The sequence below is a fragment of the Lemur catta genome, chromosome 18 (genome assembly GCF_020740605.2).
Source record: "Lemur catta isolate mLemCat1 chromosome 18, mLemCat1.pri, whole genome shotgun sequence".
Lineage (NCBI taxonomy): Eukaryota > Metazoa > Chordata > Mammalia > Primates > Lemuridae > Lemur > Lemur catta.
The window spans coordinates 43,354,402-43,381,241 of NC_059145.1; the positions used below are offsets into that span (position 1 = coordinate 43,354,402).

Here is a 26,840-nt window from a genome sequence, read left to right on the forward strand (position 1 = left end):
TAATAAAAGGCATTTTGTAAAGTGCTTGAAATAAAATTTTGACCCCAAAACTGTGAGTGGCTCAGTTCCTCAAATTTAGCTGAAGAACTTTCTGTTAGAAAATGGCTATGTTAAATGCACCAAGCTTTCTCAAATGCACACATTCCCACACGGGCAGGCACACACAGTGATGGAGGGCGCCAAGTGCAGGCCCCCACTCCCCCCACCTCCGACCCCCACTGGAGTAGACAGGATTGCTGAGAGCAGAGCATGGCCAAGCATGTTGGACAAGGCTCAGGCCACCCTAACACCACCTTGTCCCTGGGAAAAACTCACCTCTCCAAGCTGAAGGATTCCTAAGTGTCAAGCAGGCTTACTCTAAATGGCTCTTTCAGGAGGAGCGCTTTGGCTCATCTCCCCCTCAGTATTCGATTCAGCCTGTGCCTTTCCTCATTCATCCAGCGTTCCCTGCGTCCATCTGTCCATCGGTTTATAGTCTATGCGGCCTCATGGTTCCATGTCCGTAAGGAACACCTCACTCATTTGTGCCAGTTTGGTAGAAAAGGACAGTTGGGACCAGTTCATTCAAGAAAGGCCTGAAAACCCACTAGAGGTCTTTAGATCTTTTACCAGGGGCCCCTGGGACAGCTCCATACTCAGAAGAGCAGGGCAGGGAACACTGGCTTTGTAGTCAGACAGACCCTGGGTGACCATGGGCACATGAGTGTTCTTGGGAGAATGAGCTAATCTCTCTAATCTTCCGTGTACTCATCTGTATGTGACTAGGATTTGACGGCTGTGCATGAGAAGCACCCAGCACGGGGCCAGGCTTGTAACAGACCTGAATGTTCGTTTCTGGATCCTGGCGCTACTCCTGGTCCCTGCTCCCGATGCCTGACACCTGCCCTTAGGAAGAGCCACATAAGAGGGTTTGTCCAGCAGGCGGGAGAGGGTACCAGCCTTGGGGACAAGCAGGCTAAATGGGAGTGTAGAGTCAAGAAGGGAGGCCTGGTACCTCAGCAAGAGGGCAGCTGCTTCTGGGAAAGCAGAAACAGAGTCCACACCTCTGCCTGGTGCCCTCGCCACTAGGAGGTACTGGGGAAGGTGATCCAGACAGACATCCCTCCAGTTCCTGCCTTCCAGTGTCACTTCCCAGAAGGGTCAGCAATGTTGGACCATAAAGATTAACAACTAGAACTATGCTGAGATCAAGGTGTCCAACATCTGGGGAGTTCCAGGTATAGAGAGGACAGCCCCAGGAAACCAGATAATTCCAGCCAGGACAAACAGAGCACGTGGGCACTGCCTGCCAAGGAGCCTGGGTGGTGTGGATTTTGGAGGCAGGGCTACACCGGGCTCCTTGGCAGACCCGTCGCCTAGAAGCTATCCAGTCCATTGGTCTGGCAATGACAGAGACCTGAGTTTTAATCTTCAAATTGCCAGTTACTAGCTGTGTACACGTGAGGCTATTATGTTGGCTATGGTCCTCAGTGTTCTCATCTATAAAATGGGGATAATACCCAGTTTTATAGAGCTGCTATGAGGCCCAATGGCTGTTGTGTAAGTTGGGATGTGTGCATACACAGAACTCGGCCCACAGCATGGACTTTGCATTGGCCCATACCCAAAACATTCCAAAGAGATGTCTGACCAGCAAAAGAAATAATTTTAAGGTACAAATGCCACCATCTTCAGTGGACTATCAGAGCCAAACTTACTTCCTTTTGCTTTACAAGTAAAACCCTCTCAGGTCCCAAGAGAAGAATAAGCCCGCAGCCAGAATGAAAGGGGTAAAGGGCATCAGAGTCACTGAAGCATATCTCTGACCCCCAAATTACACGGTGCAGGTTGGTCATGTAGATTCTGATCTGAAGGATGGGCGTGGGGGTGGGTCTCTTATAGTACACAACCGAGGGCTCTTAAAAAATACTCAGCGGAAGCACGGACCACATCACAGAGAAGCAGAGGCAGACCTGGCTTCGAGAGCAAGCTCATCTCTAGAACAAACTGACGAAGCTTCTCTGCTGGTGAGTCACTTGTCTCCCCTTTAATATTTAAAAGAAGACAGGGAGTCTAACCCCATGTATTGTTGGGGTTGTCAGGTTCCTCCCTGCAGCAGGGCATGGTGCAAAATACCCAAGCTAGAGAGCCCAGCTGCTCTTCTTTTTCTTTTTCTTTTTGAGACAGAGTCTCACTCTGTTGCTCGGCTAGAGTGCCGTGGCGTCAGCCTAGCTCACAGCAACCTCCAACTCCGGCACTCAAGTGATACTCTTGCCTCAGCCTCCCAAGTAGCTGGGACTACAGGCAGGCATCACGATTCCCAGCTAATTTTTTCTATTTTTTGGTAGAGATGGGGTCTCGCTCTTGCTCAGGCTGTTCTTGAACTCCTGACCTCAAGCAATCCTCCTGCCTCAGCCTCCAGAGTGCTAGGACTACAGGTGTGAGCCACAGCACCCAGCCTCTACTGCTCTTGATTCAAATGTATCACTGACACTTGCTGCTGTGAGAGTTAAATTAGAGAACTGTGACAACTACTGAACACGAATTTGGGGCACACAGTAAGTGCTTACAAGGTGATGGTCCTGCTAGTAGTGGCACAATCAGGCATACCCAGGGAGACAGGGAGAGTCTAGGCATTGTATTTATTCACTGAATAATCTCTGTTTTCATTTCTTTTGCATTTTATAAGGCAAACTGTTATTGCAGATTATCGTCTACCTTTTTTTCTATATAAGTCAATATGCTACTAAAGAAACTTTGTAAACTGTAGAAAAACATAAAGGAAGAGAGGAAATAGGTCACCCATAACTCCACCAACCAGAGGCCAAGTGCTGATAAAATCTGGTCATTTTTCTGTATTTTTAAAAATAAAGTCAAATCTTACAGTTTATCACAGTTGCTTAAACAAGGGTCCACAGAGTATGTGGCAGAGGGCTTCAAGGGGTTCATGAACCCCCAGAATTGCAGGTCTGTGTGTATGTGTACATCATTTTTGAGAAAACATCTGAAGTTTTTATGAGATTCTCAAAGGAGTTTATAACTTAAAAAGGTTAAGAATCACAGTTAATTTTATATCCTTTTTGCCATTTATTGTAATAGTAATAGCTAATACTTATTTTGCTTATTTGTGTTTACACTATTCTGAGCAATTTGGATGTATTGCACTTTCCAAAATCATTAAAAGTGCTTCCTAAACATTTCAGTCATATTCCATTTTATGTCTGAATTATAATTTGCTTCATTTTTATTATTAGATTTTTACAATATTTCCAAAGTTGTATATATTACCTTTTTAATGATCAGAAATCAACATAGAATTTTGATTATAAAAGATAAAGAAATGAACGTTTTTAACCTTTTCTAGAAGGGAAAGTACTTTTTGATACTCTGTCTGCACAGAAGTGTCCAGTCCCAATCTGCTAACGTAATACTAAAGTTTACCAATTATCACAAATGAATGTGCACAGATGTGCTGAGGAAACATGCAATGCCAGCGTAAGGGTCCAGCAGAAGCTGGAGTACGAGGATAACAAAAAACGCAAGAGTAAGTCAAGCAATAACAGAGAGCTGAATGTTATTATTGAGCAAAGCCGAGCCACCTGTTTCATATTTTAAATGATGAAAAAAATGTTTTTGTCCCCATGTGAAGCAATAACATACACATCATCATCTGACCTACTTAATCTAACACCGCAGAAAGCCTGTGGGGCAGGAGGCCTACTGGCTGACCTATCACCCTGAGAGATCTAACATTTGTGTTTGAGGGGCAGGGACTATTTATTGAGTAGTATTACCCCAAAGGCAAGACCCTTCCTTTCTGAGGAGAAGGGGGCTTCAGCCCCAGGAAAGACCGAGCCAGGCAGTGGCATCAGGGCTGAGTCTACTTAGGACTCAACATCAGGGGAAGAAGTATTTCTGTATGGATTAGGAGAGATGATCTCATCTTTTGCATGCCCTTGTCTGGCCAGGCAATATTCTGACTTTGCTAAACCGTGTAGAGATTCTGTCCAAACACCTTCTCTTCTTAAAACATCTTGAGGTCGGCCGGGCGCAGTGGCTCACACCTGTAATCCTAGCATTCTGGGAGGCTGAGGTGGGAGGATCGCTCGAGGTCAGGAGTTCAAGACCAGCCTGAGCAAGAGTGAGACCCCATCTCCACTAAAAATAGAAAGAAATTATCTGGACAACTAAAAATATATATAGAAAAAATTAGCCAGGCATGGTGGCACATGCCTGCAGTCCCAGCTACTTGGGAGGCTGAGGCAGTAGGATCGCTTAAGCCCAGGAGTTTGAGGTTGCTGTGAGCTAGGCTGACGCCACGGCTCTCTAGCCTGGGAAACAGAGTGAGACTCTGTCTCAAAAAAACAAAAAAACAAACAAACAAAAAAACATCTTGAGGTCTATTGGGATATGGCCCCAGGCCACTGAAATGAGCTGCTACATGTTGAATATGTGCAAGTCAGTGGCAAGGAGAGAGCTGGCACTCCTGCGCTAATGTTGCTGCAGCTGCCCCTGCTCCTGTGTCGCAGGTTACATCACCCCATGTCCTCTCTGTGGTCCTCTGCAGGGTCACAGGGCAGAGGGAAAGTCAGAGAAAAGTGACATCTTGAATGGCCAAAGTGCTGAGCAAAAAAGGCAGTCATTTGGTCTTTCCTACAGGCCTTGCTGCTTCTGGCACCCCGTTTCAATCGGGCCTTTCATTTATTAAAGGAAGCCCCTAATCCCTAAACTGCTAATCACAGAAGCTAAGGCAATGTCTCCTTCTGGGGAAATATACCTTTTAAGAGACTCCTAAAGATCAAGACGTCTTCAGGAAATGAGGCACTGATGGTGGAATGTCATAAACTGCTACTGACAAAGGGGAAAGTGTGGATGGGACAGGAGAACTGCCCAGTTCCCTATGGGTGAAGTTCACTCAGCCAAAGTGCTGGGCAGCATGGGCTTGTCTATGCCTTGCTTCCCCGTCAGTTGCCTTTTTAAATCGATGCAGTTGAGGGGAAGAAAAGGCAGGAAGGACGGCCCGCCCAGGCAGAGACGTCCTTGTCATCCCCTAGACACCCATGGTCTCCAGGAGTCTCCCTGACAGTAGGGCCTCCGGAAGGGGTGCCTGCTTTAGCTTTCACGGTTTTACAGACAACAAGGCTGAGGATGGGTGGGCAACTGCAGTCAGGTGGGCCGGGACGAAGACAGGCCCTCCCCACCAATGAGCAGTGCTGCTCTTCCAAAAGGCACTTGCCCAGCGGACCACAGGGTGACTTCTGCTTTCAAAACAATTGAGCACAGGATTTTATGGGATGTGTGGGGGGTCAGTTAGGAATTGTCTCCCAGATAGGTGAGATCCTGAAAATTTTAGGGCTAACAGAGTCCCTTATCCCGTCTGAGCAATTTCCCCTCAGAAGTGGCTAGCTTCAGTACAGTGGACCTAAACCCATGGGTGGGTTTAGGAGATGGGTATTTCCCCCTCCATGTGGTCCACGGGACAGTGGGAAGACAGGGAGTGTCACTCTCAGCTCCACATGTAATTCTTGGGTTTTGACTATAGGTGTTCATCAGAACAGACACCATGGCGGAGTATGACGACTATGAGGACCCCGGGTTCTTCAACAGTTCCAGTGACAGCAGGCAGGAGCATAAACACTACCTGCAGTTCAGCAAGATCTTTCTGCCCTGCACGTACGTGGTGGTGTTCGTCTGTGGCCTGCTGGGGAACTCCCTGGTGCTGATCATATCCGTCTTCTACCAGAAGCAGAAGAACCTGACAGACGTGTTCCTGGTGAACCTGCCCCTGGCTGACCTGGTGTTTGTCTGCACTCTGCCGTTCTGGGCCTATGCAAGCATCCATGAGTGGGTCTTTGGCAATGTCATGTGCAAGACCCTCCTGGGCATCTACACTATGAACTTCTACACGTCCATGCTCATCCTCACCTGCATTACTGTGGATCGTTTCCTTGCAGTGGTTCAGGCCACCAAGACCTACAACCAGCAGGCCAAGAGGATGATCAGGGGCAAGGTCATCTGCTTGCTCATCTGGCTGATCTCCATGCTGGTTTCCTTGCCCCAGGTCATCTATGGCAATGTCCTCTATCTGGACAAGCTCATCTGTGACTACCATGATGAGGAGATTTCCACTGTAGTTCTCACCACCCAGATGACACTGGGGTTCTTCCTGCCACTGCTTGCCATGATTGTCTGTTACTCAGTTATAATCAAGACCCTGCTTCACGCCCGAGGTTTCCAGAAGCACAGATCTCTAAAGATCATCTTCCTGGTGGTGGCTGTGTTCCTGCTGACCCAGACGCCCTTCAACCTTGTGAAGCTCATCCGCACAACAAGCTGGGAGTACCACGCCATGACCAGCTTTCATTACGCCATCACAGTGACGGAGGCTGTCGCATACCTGCGGGCCTGCCTTAACCCTGTGCTCTATGCCTTTGTTGGCCTGAAGTTTCGGAAGAACTTCTGGAAACTTGTGAAGGACATTGGCTGCCTCCCTTACCTTGGGGTCTCACATCAATGGAAGTCTTCTGAGGACACTTCCAAGACTTATTCTGCCACCAACAATGTGGAGGCCACCAGCATGTTCCAGCTGTAGGCCTTGCCGGGGCTTGGAGAAGCTGCTCTGGAATTCACAGGAGCATGGCTGTGTCCTCTGGAGGCGACGAGGAAGGCTTTGTTTATAGCTTGTGCATTCTCATGGAGAAGTAATCCAATGCTCTGGCTGGTTCGGAATGCTGCTTCTCAGACATGAACATAATCTGTTCTTTTCTAGAACATCCATGCCTAAAGCTCAAAGAGGAGGTCTAAAGTTTTTAAGGGCTTCCTGAAACCAAGGGGCTAATGCATGACTCTTAAGATTTCAGGTTCTCCTTTACTGGAAATGGAGCTGAAGGTTGAAGAGGTGAGCAAACAAAGCTGTTGATGCTCACTGGGCTCCCAAGTGCAGAGGACTCTTCTGACTACTGGGCAAGCAGTGGAGACGACGGCAGCCATGAGCACAGGTGCCGGCCTCCATGGCTCAGACTCAGCCACCTGGCACCCAACAGGAACGAGAGCAGGCTCTGCTTCACCTTGGGGTTTGACTGTTGTGTAGACTAATGCTCAGGTTCTCTTTGATCCATCCTGGAAGGACTAGTACCGGGGACTATAAATGGGCCAGAGCAAATTAGAGTAGGCTGAGAATTCCAGTGGTCCACAGAATGTTTGAAAAATGTGCAAAATAGAGTTCAAGACCATAATGAATCTAAGCAGCATTTAAGTGGACTCTTGTTGGCTTTGCTCATTTAAAAATGGAATTATCCAATGCCTGCCACACATGTATATACATGTGTATACACATAGATTCACACATATACATATATATTATATAGCATGTAAGTTTCATAACCAACAAATAAAGCTTTTTAAAAGTCTCCAAACTACTTTTACCCTTAGGCACATTTTACTTTAATGCGGTATGCCTGGAATATACCAAAAATGGTTACTTCTGGGCTCAGAGCACAGGAAATATGTTAAAATTGCAAACTTTTAGGACAGTGGTCTGTAAAGGAAATGGAATATACCAGTAATAACAACCCTGTTCTTTCACTGTGGCTTCTAACCTTCTGCTGAAAGTGTGCTCAGCTTCTATAATATGGTCACAGGATGAGGTAGTTTTAAATGTCACACTTTTATGCATATTTATTAGATCCTGGCAATCTGTTCAAAAGGCTTAAAGATATTTTTTTGGCTTACGCATCTCAAAATCGCTCACCAAAGTATGGAGAACCAACTGACAACAGTTAAGTAGAATGCAAAGAGGCAGGCCAGAACTAGCTTTACAGTGTGGCTTTAGGGGCTGGACAGACTAGAGCCAAATCCCTGCCACTCACCAGTTAGTAAGACCTTGGGCAAATCTCTTACCCTCTGAGAACCCGTTTCCTTCCTTTCTGGGGAAACATGGCTCATAACAGTACCCACCTCTCAGGGTTGGTGTGACAGTGCATGCAAAACACTTGGCATGGTTTGCGTTTGGGGGTAAAAAAGGTCCAAAAATAGCATGTTATTAATTTTTACAAGACTAGTGACACAAAATGGAAGCCCTCTGTCAGCCCTGCGGGTTGGCGAGGCAAGGGAGGGTTTGCGTCCTGCCTTCCAGAGGTGTGTGGCATGCCACATGCACCCTAGTGAGCTGAGCACAGGCCAGGCCTTGCGGGGCACCCCCACAGGATCCTACCTACTGTTTCAGAAACACATCTAAATGCACCCGTGAGGAGAGCTTCTTTACTGTACTCAGGCCAACGGACCCCGAGTGCTTCCTCAAACAACAAAATCTGCCCTTTCAGGGTGACAAGGATGACGTTTATCTTCTTTTAATTGGCTTCTAAAGGGGAGTTTCTGTCATCACCCCTTTGTGCATTCATCTTAATGTGGAGCACTTCTGACAGAAGGGCCACCAGCCCCTGGCTTCCTGACCACGCCCCAGGCCAAGAGACAGAGGCCCTAAGTGGGAAGGAAGATGTAAAGAGTCAGAAGACAGGGCCCTGTGGCAGCTCCACAAGTTCCCACGGAAGGCAGGGATGATGGAAATGCAGGGCTCTGGGCTCACTCCGACAGTGCTCAGTGACATGACAGCTCCACCACTGTACACCCCTGGGCGAGTGATGCAGCCTCCCCAAGCCCTGGTTCATCACCTACACCAGTGGCTCACGATGGCCCTCCCTCCTGGGGTGCTTGTGAGGCACGCACAGTGAGCTTCAAGGGCTGCACTCAGGGCCCGCCTGGCCATGGCAACAGAGGGGAGCTGCTCAGACCACCAGGCTTCCCCTGACCACGTGCCTGCCCCCTCCCAGGGCCCCCATGAACAGGTTCTGCGCTGGCCCTTCCACAGCTTAGGAAATCTCTGTCTGCCTGTCCCCAGGAATGGCATAGCAGTGGAATCTTCCTTCCCCTGCCTGTTTTCTCAGCCACACACTGACCCCACATTCTCTGGGCCCTTACCTCTACTCTTTGAAGTAGATATCATTTTCCCAACTCCTCCCCTGGGTCTACATCGTGCTTGGCAATAAGCACTAGCACGGCACATGTGGTGTGGGGCAGAGCCAGCATCCAACCTCAGAGCCACTCTCCTCACCCCTGCTCAGCTCTCCCCCCACTCACACCCCCCAGCACACGGCGTCAGAGGCTGGAGCACATGGGAGGACTTAGGGCAGGGAGGTCAGGCTGGGAATGGACCCTGCTTGAGCCCGGAGTGCCCTGGTGTGGCCTCAGGGTCGGAGGGTAGAGAATGTGCCCCAGCCCCATTTAGAGGCATGGCAGAGACCACAGATGGCCACATCATCTGAGGCGTGGTGACAACAGGATGACACTGGTTCCAGAGGCCATCTGGGAGCTAGAAGGCCAGGTGTTCTCAGTGAATGCTCTGGAATGAGGAGATGGTGCCATAGGAGAGCAAAGCCTGAAGCTGCCCTAATGGAGGGCGGAGCAGAGGCAAGAGCATGGGGCCCAGCAGTGGTCAGGGTGCTCACTCTGGCCTTCTCCTCCAACGGGGTCTCAAGACAGCCCCCCCTTCCAGCTGCCTAGTCCTTGGTCCACAGTAACTAATGCTATTTTTTAGAAGGCCTGGCACTGTCATCCCCATTTTTCAAATGACAGAACTAGTTCACAGAGATTAATACAAGACAGCTAGGGCTACAACCCCAGTAAACAGCCTCCTTCTCTGCCCCCAAACACTGGCAACTGAGAGGGTTAATGTAGCAGACAAGCCGCAGGGTCCCTGCCAACTCTGTACTCATCTGCAGGCGGAGATTCTGGGCTAACCCAAGCGCAAGTGGCTTTCTAACCTCAACCATTAACACCATATCCTGTTCTCACTTTGTTTCTCAAATAACAGGCATCAAACCTCCTGGTAGGTGACGACGGACCCACCACAGCTCCCCCAGAGCACTCTGGCCATGAAGCACAGGGTCTGAAGCAATTACTGGAAAGATGCTCCGTGGGTTCAGGCACAGTCTCTGTAGGCAAGTATTAGCTCACTTAGTGTCATCCAGGGGTCTCAAGCAGTTTTCCTTGGAGAAGACAACTGGACTACACAGTGCAAGATACTGAGGCACGCAGCAGGGGACAAGCAAGGCTCAGACCTGACACTGCAACTCAGGGTCGAACATCATGAAAACGACACAACTCCACAACAGGCTCCCCAGATGTCAGGCACTGGGTTCAGTGCTTCACACATACGGTTCTCCTCTAATCTTCCTGACAACCCTAGGGCGTGGGGAACTGAGATCAGGGGGTGTCCTGCCCTGAGCCATGGAACCAGGAGGTGGCAGCGTGTCTGATTCTGGAGCTCAAACTCTCACTGCCAAACAGTCTGTTCATCTGGTAGCTAGTGGGGGAGGCCAGGCCTCAAGGAGGCCACGATTGGATGGAGGCTGTGCAGAGGCCAAGACAGCCAAAGCCCAGTGCTCCCGCCCCACCTTCCTGCCTGACTCACCAGCTGACAAGAGCTTGGTTCCTTCTCTGCCTGCCACCTCAGTCCTGAGAACAGCTGGTGCCTGGGCAGTGGAGATGGCTGAGGGTGGGCCTGGCTGAGTGAGGGAGAGGAGTGCATGTCTGCAGGGCTCTGGGGAGTATCACCTTTCCCCAGAGGTGAGGGGCTGTGCTCCTGCTTCACACCACCACTCCAGCTTGGAGCCACACACAGGGGACCACTGGGAGGCCACTTAGGGGGTCCACAGCATCCTGTCAAGTTTCCCTGCCAGGCTGGACTCTGGGACCTCTTCCAGTCCCATCTCTGCCAGGAGGGCAAGGGCAACAACTTCCTTAGCCCTGGGAATGTGTATGTGTGTGGGGAGTGAACTTGGTGGCAGGGGAGAGGGGCAGATTTTTGATGGGCAAATGGGATATTGGGAGGAGAGAGCGGAACTCTTCCAAATGAATCTCAAGCCAGCGGACTAGAGGGAGGAGTTCTGGGTCCAAAGCCTAGTTCTGACACTCACAATGACAATGCAAGTTATTTGGCCTCCTGAGGCTCAGCTTCTTTACCTGTAAAATGGGATAATAACCCCTCCTCCCTGAAGGGCTGTGCAGGGACTAGGTGAGGTCGTGTGTAGGAGTGGCTGGTACAGGGAAGGTGCTCAACAGTCACTTTCAACAGCACCAAGCAGCCTTATTGGCCCCATGGATGTGGACTTAAATAGTGTTTAATTCCACCTGGATCACTTCTTACTGTGGATTCGCTTATTTTTTTCTCTTAAGTTTCTTGCCCGGGTGCTTATCCAGTTCCAGGGATCTAGAACTCCCACACGCTCTCAGACTCTTGGTGTTTTTAATTGATCTTAAACTTAGGAAGAAAAACAATATAAGAAAAGCTGCCAGACATGCTTAGGGTTATCTCTAGCTAACGCACAAAAAAGCATCCGACGATGCAGCTCTTAACTGACTTGGGAAGGTGGCTCTTCACCCAAACAGATGAAATGCAGGGATTACAGGTCCCCATCAGTCAGTCCCAGATCCGCCTGACAGCCCTCGGGCCAGCACGCTGGCAGTTTCCTTTCCCTGGAACAGTTCCTGATTTCCCAAGACCAAAACCACACATATTTGTCGGCAGTCAGAATGCCTTCTGCTTTTGTTCCTACTGGGAAAGGGGAAGAGGAGAGAGGGAGCTGCAGGATGGTCACTTTCTCATGCAGGCTACAGGAGGTGGCGAGACACTTTCAAACCAAAGTCCTCCCCTCAAGCACCCAGGCTCCCGGTCCTGCTCACCTGACCACCTACACACCTGGCTTGCCAGGAGATGAAGGCAGAGTGTGGCTTACTGCTAATGGAACCGAACATGCCCTGAGGACCACTGGGCCATGGGGTCGGGGAGAACACTGCAGGCTTACGCAGTCAGGGAAGGCTTCAGAGGGGGGCATTCCAGGAAGGAAAGGAAAGGAACCAAGGTCCCAGAAGCAGCAGGAAGTAGAGAGGGACTATCTTGGGTTCGGTGATCGGGTTGGCTTTGTCCACGAGGCTACAACATGGTGAGTTCAGTCACTCTCTAGTCAAGGAGTATAGGTTGTGGGACACACTTAAGCCTAAAACTTCTTGCACTTACAGTCTTATGAAGATTAAATACACCCCCACCCTGCCCCCAATTCAGCAGAAATCTTGAATGATCAATCTGACGGACCACCCCTAGCTCTCCCCTGAATTCTGGGCAGGAAGAGATGGCTAGAGGTCTCAGTGTGAGTTAGCAAGAGCATCATAAAAAGTCCAAACTGGAGGGAAAGTGGGTCAAGAAACATCTGGGACCTGGGAGCCGCATACATTCTTTCTCGAGCTTCTAAACAGCCAGTGCATTGCTGTAGAAACTGCATTAAAGCCAGACACCAGAGGGTGAGAAACCACCAAGCCATGACCTTTCCCATGGGTCTCATGGCTAAACTCTTGACATTTTAATATGATGGCACTTTGTGCAATTTATTTAGTATTTTAAAAAACTAGCCCTCGTAAAACTCTCCTTGTAAACTTTGTTGGAAAATAGCTACACTGGAAAAATGAGAGGGCAAGAGGGAATAAGTACGAAAAGACATCCTTGTGGCTGATGTTTTTGTCCCTCCGAAGCCTGCCCTGACCGTGTAAGCTGTGGCGTTCTCACAGCAGTCGGGAGGGTTCAGTGGATGCAGGTCACTGATTAGGAGCAGCATCAGATACTGGTGACAGGGCAAAGTGCAGGTTAGGTGGGTGGAAAGTCCCTCGGGTGCCACAGGATGAGGGTAACAGACCTGCCTATATTTTTATTGCTGTTAGAACTTTAGGACTTTGGGTGGGTTTATCTGCAGCTAAAGGGACTTCTGAGATAACACATCTACTCGACACAATTGCAATTAAATCCAAGCTTCCTTTCTCATGGCATTGTTACCAAGCCTGATTAGTGTTTGCAAAAGATGAACTGAATTTGCCATATTGTAGCCTCGTGGACAAAGCCAATCTGATCACTGACCCCAAGACAGCTCCTACTCATTGCTGCTTCTGGGACTTTGGTTTCTTTCCTTTCCTTCTTAGAATGCCCCCCTCTGAAGCCTTCCCTGACTGTGTAAGCCTGCAGTGTTCTCCCCAACCCCATGGCCCAGGGGTCCCCAGGGCATGTTGGGTTCCATTAGCAAGCACTAAGCCACACTCTGCCTTCATTCCCAGTAAGGTGAGCTGGACCCAGAGCCTGGGGCCTGGTGAGCAAGGTTTTTAAAGGGCAGCGTGTTGCTCTGAGCAATAGCCAAGGACAGCACAGCAAGGGGTACAGAACTGTCCCTCCAGCCCCAAATTCACATGCTGGAGGCCTAACCCCTCAGTGGCTCAGACTGTGACTGTGTTTGGAGATAAGGCCTTTAAAGAGGTGATAAAGTTAGAATGAGGCCGACAGGCTGGGCCCTAATCCAACCTGACTGGTGTCTTTATAAGAAGAGAAGGTTAGGAGGCAGAGAGAGACGCCAGGGGCACACACATAGGATGGCCACGTGAAGAGGCAGCGAGAGGGTGGACATCTGCAAGGACAGAGGCCTCTGAAGAAACCAGCCCTGCTGCCACTTTGATCTTGGACTTCCAGCCTCCACAACTGTGAGGACATACATTTCTGTTACCCTGTTACTAAGCCAGCCAATCTGTGGTATTTTCTCATGGCACCTAAGCAAACTAATACAGTTGCCTGAGCCAAGAGAGACAGGCCTTAATGGAGACGCTGAAATCACGGGGCCACTGACACTTCCCAGGAACCCTCTGACAAGGCTCAGCACTGACCACTCCCCAAGGCTGCTGCTCTTCCTGTCGCGAGCACTGTTCTGAGGCACCTTCCCTTAGGCAAAGACAGCCAGTCCTGCTACCAACGTCTCACTTTCCTGGCTCTTTATAAGAAAGCACAAGGGCCAGGCATGCAATGAACACTCAGGAAGCGGAGGTGACATCTACTCACTGTTCAGCCACATTTGGGTCAAGAGAATCAGTTTCCGTGGGTGTTTCAGGCAAGGAGGAGCCGGACTCCTGTATCTGGCACAACTCCTCATCTGTGATGATATCAAACACAGCATCATCCGGTGGCCTGCAGTCTGTGTTTGCTCCTGGGCAGCAGAGGCAGGTCAGGAGAGAAAACACACACACCATCATGCACAGCATGGGGAAGGCCCTCGGGAAAGGAAGGGAGCGCAGCTATGCAGAACAAGCCTCTGGGACACACTTTAAATGGTCAGTCACTGACAGCTACTCTGTCCAGACGTGAGACAGTACCTATTTATGACTCTTTGAAAGTAAGAGTCTATCTGACCTGCCATTTCCCTCTAGTCCACTGGTGAGTGGGAAAGAACCTCCCTCTGCTCAAGGAGTTGCACCAGGGGCCTCGTGTCCGACTTTCCAGGACACTTAGTAGGAAGGTCACTGTAGGAATGCCCACCCACCCACCAGCACTCTCCAGCATATGTTATGAAAAACATAAGAGCAGTTCTGAGGGGAAAAAAAGGAAAAAAAAAAAAAAAGAAGAAGAAGAAGAAGAAGAAGAAAAACATGAGCAGACAGGAAATGTCAAAAATCAAAACAAGTGACCTCAGCACTCTGGCATGGTGGCATTCCCTGTTGTTGCTAGAACACCCACGAGTCAGTCAGGGCAAGACAAGCCCTGGGCCAGCAAGAATAGTTCATGTGAGCTACGAGTTACCAGCTAGCCCAGCCACACGACTACTGGGACAGGCTCTGCCTTAGAAGGAATGTTCCTCCTCTTATCTCAAGTCTGCAAAATGGAGAGCTTGAGGCAGAGGCTGAAAAAAGGGACGAAGGATTGGTTTCTTTCCGTAGACCCAGCCACACTCCTGAACCTGCCTTCTGAGGCTGGCAGAGGCAAGGGAAAGCAGGCAACAGGGATCCAAAGTGATGTCCACTGAGATCAGATATAAATAAATGGAAAGCTATACCATGTTTGTGGATTGAGTCAATTTTATTAATATTAAGATGGAAATTCCCTCCAAACTGATCTAGAGATTCAATGCAATCCCAATTAAAATATCACCAGAAATTTTTTTGTAGAAACTGACAAACTGATTCTAAAATTTATATGGAAAAGCAAAGGACCTAGAATAGCTAATACTTTGATAAAGGACAAAACTGGAGGACTCACTCTACCTGATTTTAAGATGCTTTATAAAACTATGGTAACCGTAAGAGTGCAGTATCGGTAAAAGAACAGACATACAGATAAATGAAACAGAATAGGAAGTCCAGATATAGACTCCTACACATAAGGTCAACTGATTTTTGACAAAGGTGTAAAGGCAAATCTATGGAAATAAGAATAGACTTTCAATCAATGGTGTTGAAACAACTAGACCACCATATAAAAAAATGCATGTCTCCTCATCCTTTGCACCATGCACAAAGATTAACTCAAATGGATCATAGACCTAAATGTATAACCTAAAGCTATGAAACCTCTAGGAGAAAGCGAGAGATTCTTTGAGTCCTTGGGTTAAGATATGACACCAAAAGAAAAGAAAAAAAAAACTCATCCATAAAAAAAAAAAAATGGATAAATTGGACTTCATCAAAACTACAAACTTCTGCTCTTTCAAAGACACTTTTGCTCTTTGAAAGGAAACCAAAAGACAAGCTATAGATTGTAAACATGTATCTGATAAAGAACTTGCATCCAGGATATACAGGGGACTCTCAAAATTCAAAAATTAAAAATAAAATTGAAAAATGGACAAATGATTTAAAGAAGATATACCAATGCTGTGCAAAGTACACCCTCCATCCTAAGCAGTTCCTTGTACCCAGTAAAATCATGGGCTCTGCCAACCTCCTTGGTGATCCACTTAAACAAATGAGGAACTATCAGTATTTCTAAAGGCTGGCTGGCTTGCATCTAGGCAGAGGCCAAGGAGGAGTTCACAGGTCCAAGTGCAGATGGCAGTGAGGCTCAAGCAGAGATGAGACCCACTTCTGTCCGTGCCATCTCGGCTTTGCCTCCCTGTGCTCTACATCCAAAGTCCACTGCCCCGGAGAGCAGCCTGGGCTGGTCTGTTAGGGTGTGCTTGAAGCAGAGCAGCAGGAACCAAACTCTGCTTCCTTTAACTGGGCTGAGTGGGAGGACACAAAGGAGCATACATCCTCCTTGGCCAAGAAGAGAGAGAGGGTGAAGGGTATGAAGGGTTCCAGATACAACTCCTGGCCTTGGGTTACACTGGGAGAGAGAGCGGATACCAGGGCTGAAGCTCTGGTAGACAGCATTTTCCAAGGCATGGCGTGTATTTCACTGGTGATATGTGTGTTAAGAGGTACACACACCTAACATTAAATCACATTGAATCACAGCAGAAGAAAGTTATTCCCTTTTCAATTTTCTTTCAACCCCAATTACATCAAAAAGAAAGCCTCAAATTGGTGGCGATATGTTTTTAACACCTCTTTAGTATCTAAGCTTAGAAAACACTGAGTTAAGCCTGTTGGAGCTGACTAGCCACAACAAGGAGGGTGGCACCTAGAGAACACAGGAGGCAGTAGCACAAGTCTGACCTTGGCCTCCTGTGGGCTGGGGTCCAGTGTGGGCTGGTGACACGCTGGGGCTGGGCTCTCCCTGGCTAGTGCCTGAGCCAGTGCTATCAGGGGAGCCACGGCCTTCACTGAGCTTCTGGAAACAGGCTCGGCAGCAGCGCTCCTTCTTGTTACTGTGCTTGGTCAGGACATAGTTGTTGCAGCAGTAGTAACAGAAGATGCGGCCACATATCCTGGAAACGAAACAAGCCCAGGCTGTGAGGATGATGCACAGTGATTTCATGTGATCTGCTCAGCACCAGAACTGGGCTCTGTGTTGGCTCTGGAAGCCACGTGGCCCTCATTAGACCTGGCTCTGCCTGCCTTTATAGAGCGGCCATAGTCCATTTCATAAGATTCCAATAAAAACACCTTGGTAAGCTCAGTGGGAGTTTTATTTAGGGTCCTGGCAGGCAGGGAGAGAAGGTGTGTCGCTAAGCCCACCTTCCCTGACACCAAGTTGCAGGTGTGCATCCCACACCTCAGGGGCTATGGCTCTAAGAGACACAGACCCTCATAGGTTGTGCTGATCATTCCCAGCTGCTCCTGCCCAGCCTGGGATTCACCTTTACCCACCCTTCTCTGTGTCCTCCGAGGGTCTCTGCACCCCTAGCACTGCCTGTGTTCCTCTAGTGAAGCTTCGGGTCTAGCTCTTGCTGGGTTCCAGTAACGCCATTCCCTTGCAGTCTCCGTACGCTGAGGAATGGCTGAAGGGTTGCTGGTCTCTAGGTATGCCACATCCCTGTGGGTCCCCTCAACTCTGCCCACACCTCTGTATTTAACTCTCTTTCCTTTCAGGGAGCCTTGAGTGTCCTGCTAGGACCCCAGCGAATACACTGTCCTCATCTGGTTCCCTTAAAGCCAAAAAGCAACGTGCTCTTCCTAGACAGTCAGCCACGGTACCAACACCTATCACAGAGTGATCGTTTCAGAGCTACTTGCTCTGGTCCTGGGCCCTGGCAAGGTTTCAGTGTTGGCCTGCGAGCCGCCTGCTGACCTGCAATGGTGCCGTCGCACCATCCAACTGAACTCCCGCTTGCAGTCCAGGCAGTGGTTCGCTTCAGTGTCCCCAACCCACCTCTCCTCGGCACTAAGCTTCTGTTGGAATTCCAGAGCGTCTGACTTCTGCCAGAGAGCATCCTTGTCCCTGGGACAAAACAACATTAGGGAAAAAAAGAAAGAAAAAATCTGTGAATACAATAGAATTATCCCTGTTTCATTTTAAAAAACTGCTATCAAATTTCCTAAGTCAAAAGACAATTCACTTTTACCTTGCAAATGTGCCCATGGAAGTCTCTGTGAACTGCCAAGAGCTGCCAGTGCTGACAAGGCCACGTACCACTCAGGCATCTAAACAACAGTGCCGATGACCACTGGGAGTCTGAGCTATAGTGTGTCGCCATGTTTCTAGCCTGCGTGGTAAGCCAAGGACCACGAACGTACTTTCTATCCAAATCTTAATGTGCTTAGGCCCTTTATATTTTTATGGTTTGTTCGAGTAACAACTAATCACTGTAGAAGATCAAAGATTTCCCAACCCCAAAATCTGATCAGATGTTAACCTCTTCTGCTCCTCTGAGAGATGGTAAAGTCACTCCAGGAAGCCAGCCTGGAAGAAGTGTGGGGCTTTTCAGAAAGGTCTGGCAGTGTCCAAATGTGCCTGATGCACCAAGGGGATGTGTATAGTGGCTTTCTCATGGCTGCTAATGAGCATTTCCAGGCCTGATGTTTCCTGACACAGAAAGTTCATTCTTTCCTGTATGGAACCCTAGCCATCATGCAGAGGGTTAATGTGGCCCCAGCTACACCTGGTGATGTGACATCAGAGCCACTTCGGTCCTGAAAGAAAGGGGCTCCATCACCAGCCATGAACTCCTAATAAACCACAGACACTTTTCCTTAAATAAAAAAGCTGGAACATGGAATCAATTGGCTTTTCCAAGGACACTTAAAATTGCCAGGAAGCCGGAAGACTCATCCTCTGGACCAGCCTCATTCTCCCAGCTGGTCCACAGCACCTGACCCTTCTGTTCCCATGAGGCCAGGTGCCCAGGCCCTGAGAATGTGGAAATAGTAGTTGGGATTTTCCATCACACCCCTCAGAAAGACGTCTAAGCTCAGAGCTTAGAACCCGGAGTTCTAAGTCTGAATATTGATGACATGTTGGCAGAGTTTTTAAACTTTCAAATTAATCATAATCTTAATATCACCATTTTGCAACCCCTAATGAATTAGTACATTTTAGCATTCCTGATCCATGGCTGCTAACATCACAAAGGGAGGGCTAATAAGATCTTATGCGCCTCCTGAAGGAAAGACCCCAAACTAAAAACCAATTCTATGAAGTGTTCTTTCCAAAAGTTTGAACTGGAGTCTGAGCAAGTTGCTAGCAGAGCAATGGTTCTCAACTCCGGCTCCCTGGAGCCTGGGTCTCACTCCCAGCAATTTTGATTGAGTTGGTCTGGGTAGGGCCTGGACATGGGCATTTTTTAAATAGCTCCCCTAGTGGTTCTAAAGTGCACCTGGGGTTGAGAACCACTGTTTTATCAACTCATAGGAAATGCACAGGATGGACAAACATGTTAAATGACACCATGGGGATGTCATCAGCAAAACCCCGGTGGTAGGAAACTCAACCAGATGAATGACCTGGCTTCTTCAAAAGTGAATTACAAAGAAAATAAAATGAGTTAGGGAGATGGTGGGAAAACCTGAGACTGTAAGAGACATACCACTAATTGCAATGTATGGATTTAATTTAGATCCCAATTAGAACAAACCATGAAGAAATTACAAGGAAACTGGAAAATTTGGAAGTATGACTATATACTTCGTGGTATTAAGGAATTGTAGTTCATTTTTTGGAGTATGGTAATGATATTGTGGTTGTTTAACATGAAGAGTCCTTGTCTTGGACAGGTACATACAACAATATTTATGGATAAAATGGTATTATGTATGGAATTTACTTCAAAACAATGCAGGGAGGTGGATGAGCAGATGGGACTACAGAGGAAGCGAGACTGGCCCTGAGTTTAACACTTCTGCAGCTGGGCGATGTGTACCTGTGGGTGCATTACATGATTCTATTTTTGTATATCTGAAAATTTCCATACAGAGAAGGTTTTTAAAAAAGTTTTGAATGACTTGCCAACATTTAGAAATCAGGAAATTTCACATAGTAGTCCAGGATTCCACCTTCCCTTGAGAAGTAAGGTGGTCTGGCAGCTTTGGGCCCAATGGTGACGTGGCAACGAGCGGCAGGGGCAGAGCCCAGCTGTGTCCCCCAGTCCCTCAGGGTCCCCGCCTGGCCCACTTCCCATTTACATCTGCTGCCTGGTCCCTGAAGGCACTGGAGTTTGGGGCCTTGGGTACTTGGGAAAGTAGGGTGAAGAAGGAGAAAAGGGCTCCAGAGACGGGCAAGAAAATGGGAAAGTCCCTGAAGTGTCCTTTCAAGAACAGTCGCAATTCTTTAATGAAAAACCAAGCCACGGGGAGAAGCCCCAGCTGCTGGTTTGGCCTGGCACTCACCTGAGCAGCTCTATCAGCCGCTCCTCGAGGTACTTCTTGGTTCTGTTCAGGTCATCCAGGTCAGCAAGCATCTTCTGGTCATTCTGCTCCCGGTTTGTCATCTCCTGGCAGAGCTTATTGTAATACTCTTGGATTTTCACTGTGGCTTTTTCAAGCTCCTTCTGGGTCCTGGGAAGGAGTGGTAAGTTTTCTTGATTAGCCATGAATTCCAGCTTCCCTGGTGGGCCTCTGTCGAGGAGGGGACCTGCTGTCTTCACGGTGGGGGAGCCCCTCGGCATCATCTGCTCCCAGGTTCTGCAGTCCCCTAGGCTTTGAGACCCCCTCACACAACCCCACACACAAAGGGGCATCCTGGGGCGGGGGGGCAGGTTGACCCCACATTGCTGGAGGCATCCCAGGTGAGTTGAACTCTGTGCCCCTTGGTTCTTGGACAGGGACTGAGGCTGTGAGAGGAAGTCAATGGGCAAGGCCCCCAGGCTGGCGAGGGGGAGAAGGAGGAGTGGGGGAGCGGGAGAAGAAAGGAGTGAAGACAGGAAGGACAGAGGCATAGCTTTCTGGGGGTGGCCACAGAGAGGAGGACCTGTCTTCCATGTGCCTTTGGGACTCTACACACAGGGCCCAATGCTGGGCCCACAGCAGGCACACAGTCTGCATCTGCACTGAGAGCTGTTCTACCTGACAGACCCCCGAGGACCAAGGAATTCTGTTTTGGGCACTGTGGGATGTCTCAGTCTACTGCAAGGGGACTGGCTGAACCTCACCACCTCCTCAACCTTGCCCACTCCACTCTCAGCTCAGCCGCCCCCTAAAACAGTGGTTTTCCAAGAATGGCAGGGCAGGACGTAGTACAAGCTCCATTACATAGAGGCCTTGCAGGGAGAGTGATTAATTTATACCCAATGTAGCCCTTCTATGTCCCATATAAAGTTGTCAGAAGGTTGTTTACTAGATCCTCTCCACCAAAATGATCTCATGGGCATGCATGCACATACACACAAACACCATATAAAATAAAATCCAGTTGTGGTCAAATGGATTGTGCAACTTTGAGCAGCTAAAACAAATGCTCTGAGATCTTACAAATAGCCACTGTTATAGCATTTATTTAATGCCACCAACCCAGAAGGTGAACACGACCTGGCAACCAGGGCCCTACAGCATCCAAACATTGGAAGGGTCAAGTTAGAAGAAATATACGAGTCCAGGTTATTGAATGTCAAACATACTCTGAGATCTCCCGCTGAGCCTGGGCCCCAGCCAAGAAGGCAGATGGCGGGAAGAAGTAAGGGGTGAGTAGGAAAGTTGAAGCACTGTAGGGACTGTACTTCTAGACATGATGAAAGGGGTGACAGCATCATCTGCCCTCTGCAGACACAGCACCAGAGAGTCTGCAGAAAGACAGGCTGATCCTGGTCCTCGGCACACTCATTCTCCTCGTCTACGAAATGGGGATAAATAATACCTTCCTCATAGGACTGTTGGGAGGATTAACCGGTTAATTTTACGCAAAGTATTTAAAACAGTGCCTGCCACATTTTAAGCCTTATTTAAATGTATGCTGTTACTGTTACCATTATTATTATGACCTAATTTTTAATTTAGGTTTTCCAAAGCTTGCAGTTACTCAACTGAAGTGTGCCCCGCCAGAGATAAGAAAACTGAATTAAGAGAAAGGTGCTTCAGTCATCTATAGGTTGTGATCGGCAGATGGCCAGGTTGTCTGTGGCATGTTTCCGGCATAAGCACTTTCTGGGTTTGTGGTTTTTCTTGCAAAAGGACTTCCTAAAGTTAAGATGAGTGACTGACTTTCTAAATGACTGCACAGAACACCCCTTCCCTGAAGACTACCATGGCTGTGTGGGTGGACTGTGTGACTAACCTTTCCAGGTCTTCCCGCAGTGCGGCCCCCTCCTTGTCCTTCCTCAGCATGGTGGCCTGGCACTCTGCAAGACGGCTGCTGCTGCAGCTCAGCTTCTCTTCCATGTCAGCCCGGGCAGCCTGGTACAGGACATCAGGGAGAAGACACTCAGCTTGCAGAAGCCCATGCAAGACACCATAAAGTGACTGGTGTGCCATCCGCCCCATCTGGCTGGGTCACTTCTAAATGTAGGGCTATTTTCTTTTAAGTTTGAGAGGTCAAGAACCTCTGCTCTATAGTTGTGGGGCCTCAGCTGCAAGTGATTCCGATGGTTGGCAGGTGGCAAGTATAGGAATCCCCATGGCCATGCCGGAGGTAGGGTGGTAGGGGATACGGTTCACTGGAGCAAGTCACTGCTGTGAAGACTGTGGGACCAGCGCTTCCCCTGCTCCTGCTCAGTTTAGAATCACCGGCTAGAGGATGCTTACAGGAAGGGCCAAGGAGGACAACTTATTTCCTTTCTGTACTTGGCAGCTCCAGCCAGTTGTCCAGGGAATGGAGGGGGTACAAACTCCAGATATCTACAAAGGTAAACTGAGGACAGCTCCAGCTTGGGAACTGGGAGCCTTGCACGGAGTGCTCTTAAATGCTCCAGGAAAAGCCACACCAGATCCCCTCTCCCTGACAGGTGCACACAGCGGCAGGGGCCTGCCTACCTTCAGCTTCCCCACGGCCCCCTCGGCAGCCTGCAGCTGCCGGCTCTGCTCCTCAAGCCGGCCCCTGAGGCTCGTGCACTCTTCGCTGGAAGTCTGGAGAGGACAAGAAGAGGATCATAAAAGTGGGTCCTTGCTCTGAAACTCCCTCAGCCCCATCACCCAAATGGAAAAAAACAATCTCTCTCTCTCTTCAACAAGCTTTGGGCTTTATTGGTAACAAAATACTTTCAAGCTTACTAAGAAGAGACTTAGCTTGGTCCCTAAACTTAGAATTTAATTTCTACGAAGGAGAAAGTGGCCCCGAGCCTGTGGAGTTTCACAGGGCAGGGTGGCCCTGGGTGCGGAGGTATGTCGGTGGCAGCACAGTGGAGCTGCCTCAGAGACCCTGAAGCAGACAGAACGGTGACAAGTGCTGGAAATCAAGCCCCAAGCCGTCCTGCTGGCAACCTCACTCTCAACTATTCTTAATCCCTCACCTTTGTGCACTATCAAAGGCATGTGGCACCTACTGATCTCACAAACTTGTCTGTTCCTAGGGCCTTGTAAAAAGGAATTGAGTCGGTTCCTACGCTGCTATCGGGTAGCACCTGAGGGGGCTGGTTAAGCACTCATCAGGAGCCCAGAGACAGGACTCCGGGCGGGCACTCTGCAGTGGCTCTGAGGCTAAGGCAGGGCTCACAGGCCCCAAGGGGCTGGGCGAGTACACACATGAGCGTAAGGAAAAACCCAGAGGATACTTGCCTCCTTTAAGCGGGCAGCCACCACCGAGCTCCTGCTGGCTGCTGCCACGTGGCGATGAGGATTTTAGATCTTCTGAGTTCAAAAGAAGCTCCTGAACTGAATTTGTAAACATCCTGCTCTTTCAAATTGGTTAAAAATTTTAAAAGTCTCTGTGTGTAATGGCCTTGGATTCTGGGCTACGGCATCAGCCCCCAGCGCTACCCCTAGCATTCCCACAGAGAGAAAGATGCTACTGTGAGCTGTGACAGCAGCATGGGACCATCGGGTGTTTGCCTCAGCCCTGAGTACATTCTCTGGCCCTCAGCTGCCTCCTGGCTAAAGGGGTATCCTCCCATGGACCCACTGGGGCCCACGGAGATGAACAGAGCCTGGACAGTTGAAGCTAGGATTACCTTAAGTCTGCTCTGGTAGTCCATGATCTCGGCACTCAGCTGGAACTTGAGGGTGTCGAGCTCCTGGTGCGCAGTCTCCTGGAGGCTCTGAGCCCGCTGCTCAGCCTGGGCCAGCTGGGCCTGCAGGCCGGGCAGCAAACTGGCTGCCTTCTCGGCTGCCTCCAGCTTCTCCCGCAAGCTCTCCTTCTCTCGCTGCAGCCCTGCCACTTGGCGTTCCAGGCCCTCCCGCTCCCTTGAGGCCGCCTCTTTGAAGTCCCGGAGCTCCTGGGCAGCACAGGCCAAAGCCCCCTCCACCCGCTCCTTCTCTGCAGTCAGTGCGCAGACCTGGATGCCGAGCTCGGCCGTGTCCGTGTTGGCCCGGTGCAGCTGCTCCTGTAGCTCAGCGTGCTCCAGCTGGGCTTCCTTGGAGCTACACTTTGCCTGGGACAGCTCCTCCCGCAGGGCCCACAGCTCCTCCTCCCTTTGCTGAGCCTCACCGGCCCTCTCCTCCTGCAGCACCCCTTCACGCTCTGAGCACTGCAGCAGCTCCTGGACATGGGCCCTGTTGAGGGCTTCATTCTGCTCCTTCAGCTGCTGCACGAGGGTCTTATGCTCCCTCAGGACTTCCTCAGCCACACTCAGCTGGCTCTGTACCTTGTCCCTGTCATCCAGGGCTGCCCAGAGCTTGGTCTGGAGGTCTACCACCTTAGCCTGCAGCCGCTGGGCCTCCCCTTGATGGACTTCCAGCTGCGCCTGAGACAGGGCCTGCTGGGATGCCAGCTCATGGGTTGCATCATCTTGGTGGGGAACAAGCCTCTCCTGGTCTTTTTCTGCTGTGAGGGCCTCAATCGGCTGGCTCTGCTGGTGGCACTGGTTCTCAAGAGTCTTGAGCTCCCTGTGCCGGGCCTCCGCCAGCTGCCGGCACTGCTGCACCTCCTCCCGCAGCTGCCGGCACTCGTCCTCCTTGCTCTGCAGGGCGGCCTCCTTCTCTGCCACCTGGGCTCTCATGGTTTCCTTGGCCTTCTTTATAGCCAGCAGGCTTGCCTCCATGTGTTCGCCCAAGTTCCGGATGCTGGCCTGCTCAGCTTCTAGGGAGGCCAGGGAGCCCTGGATGGCTGCCTCCCGCTGCTGCAGTGCCTGGTAATCAGTCTGCAGGGCCTGCAGCTTGCTCTCCAGAAGCTGGTTGCGCCCAAGCACCTCCTGCAGCTCCTTCTCCAGCTCCTTGTTGGCCTGCCGGAGCTCCTCCTCCTGGCTGCATCCTTGCACCTTGGTATTGTCCTTCTGTTCCTCCTGCAGGTCCCTCTGCTCCTCCTCTGGCTTCTCGCAGGCCTGTTGCAGTGTGGAGTTCAGAGGGACCAGAGCCTCATTCTTCTCATCCACCACGGGCAGCTCTGGGCCTGGCTGCCCAGCAAGCTGCTCCAGCATCCCCACCTTCTGGCTCAGGTGGTCTTTGTCCTGTATAAGCTGCTTCTTCTGCTCCTCGAGGTCGCTCACATGCTGGCTCACCTGTGCCAGCTGGGTCTCCAGGAACTGTAGCTGCCGGGTCAGAGACCTGGCCTCCTGTTCCAGCAGCTCTTTTTCCTCCTGCTGCCGCTGTTCCTCCCGCCTCACCTCCGCTAGTTCCTTCTCCAGGGAGCTCGAGTGGGCCAGTGACTCCTGCAGCTGTTGCCGGAGCTGGGCTGCCTCCTGCCCTTTCCCAGACAGCTCTTCCCGGAGTGGGGCCATCTCTTTCACCAGGCACTCCAGGCTGGCCTGGGCCTCCGCCTTTAGCTGCAGCTCCTTGGCCAGCTGCTCCAGCTGGGCACTCTGCTGTCTGTTGAGCTCCTGGACCTTGGTATTCTCCCTTTCTAGGGCTCGAAGCTTCTCCCCCAGCTCTTGGATCTCCAGGGCCGCGTCACTGGGGATGGGCTCTTGCTGCCCCTTTGTGTCTGGTGCCGTATCTGCCTTCTGCTCAGCCATAGCCAGCCAGTCTGGGACACTGGCTAAATGCCGGTTCTTCTTGCCCAGTGAGTCCCGAGTGGCCTCGAGCTCCTGCGCCAGGGGCTGCAGCACAGACTCCAGCCGCTGTAGGGCTGCATGGTAGTCCTCCTTCTTCTCTGCTGCACCCAGCTCCAGGGCCTGCAGGCATGTCTGCAGCTCCTTCACCGTGTTCTGGGTGGCCTCCCACTGCTTCTGGAGCTCGGCCGCCATGCAAGTGAGGCGAATGCTGTCTTCTGCTGGGGCGCATCCTCTCTCTCCCTCCATCTGCAGCTGCTCCCTCTGCAGGCTGACGGCTGCCCTCAGCTCCTGGTTCTCTCTGTCCAGCTGCTGCACGCGCTCCTGCAGCTGCTTCTCCCGTACCTCCAGCTGGTCCAGCTCCACCCGCATCTCGTCAAAGCCCTCCAGTGCCTCGTTGTTCAGGGGACTGTTCAGGTCAAAGTTGGAGGCCATCTCCTGAGTCTGGGGAGGAAAAACACAAAAGTTAAGTGCCTCTGGGATGAAGCTACATGGCTATTCAGAAAAGCTTAGAGTTTAATGAGAGTAAAAGTAAATATACAGGCATTGCCTTTCCTAAGGTTATTCCAAAGAGCTATTCGAAGGACCAGAACCCCTTTGCTCAAAGAATCTGCCACAAGGAGGTCGGCAGCACATTCCAAAGCCACAAAGCCACAAGTGTGAGCTCCATGAGATGCAGACCTGCATTTCCCATCCGGCCTCCTTGAGCTTTATTAACTTCATAGATGTTGGCTCTTAGATAAACTCAGTCACGTTTAAACTGTTGCTCACCCATTGTACCATATCCACAACTCCTGGTATGATTAAACCACAAAATGGGGTAAAAGATTAGTCTATTTTCTACTCCTAATGCTCCTTATACTGATCATTTTAATTTTTTTATTACTGACCAATTTCCACAAAACTATATACAGCTGTGACACATCCACATTTCTAAAAATATTAACAAACTGCTCCTACCTACTAACATTTACTGAGCCCTTGCATATGTTACGCCCTTAAGCACTGTCCATGTACTCCCTCATCCATGCACTGGAATGATTTTTATTATCCCCAACTTATGGATGAGAGAGCTGAAGCTTCCAGAGGTTAAGTAATTTCCCCTTGGTCATAGCTGGT

General features: G+C 50.0%; 2 protein-coding genes across 2 annotated transcripts in view; one reads left to right on the forward strand and one right to left on the reverse strand.

Moving 5' to 3' along the window:
- FYCO1 (FYVE and coiled-coil domain autophagy adaptor 1) overlaps positions 1-26,840 on the reverse strand; it is a 76,308-nt gene that overhangs the window by 20,273 nt on the left and 29,195 nt on the right. The window contains exons 8-14 of the mRNA XM_045529824.1: positions 23,748-26,165; positions 22,615-22,707; positions 21,920-22,038; positions 20,041-20,208; positions 17,507-17,656; positions 16,492-16,703; positions 13,904-14,048 (exon numbers count right to left, since the gene is read on the reverse strand). Of these exons, the coding sequence (XP_045385780.1) occupies positions 13,904-14,048; positions 16,492-16,703; positions 17,507-17,656; positions 20,041-20,208; positions 21,920-22,038; positions 22,615-22,707; positions 23,748-26,165 (3,305 nt within the window). The remainder of the gene's footprint in view (positions 1-13,903; positions 14,049-16,491; positions 16,704-17,506; positions 17,657-20,040; positions 20,209-21,919; positions 22,039-22,614; positions 22,708-23,747; positions 26,166-26,840) is intronic.
- CXCR6 (C-X-C motif chemokine receptor 6) lies at positions 1,926-7,408 on the forward strand. Its single transcript, XM_045529825.1, has 2 exons — positions 1,926-2,006; positions 5,522-7,408. Exon 2 carries the CDS (start codon positions 5,543-5,545, stop codon positions 6,569-6,571), a length of 1,029 nt encoding a protein of 342 aa, XP_045385781.1. The 5' UTR covers positions 1,926-2,006; positions 5,522-5,542; the 3' UTR covers positions 6,572-7,408.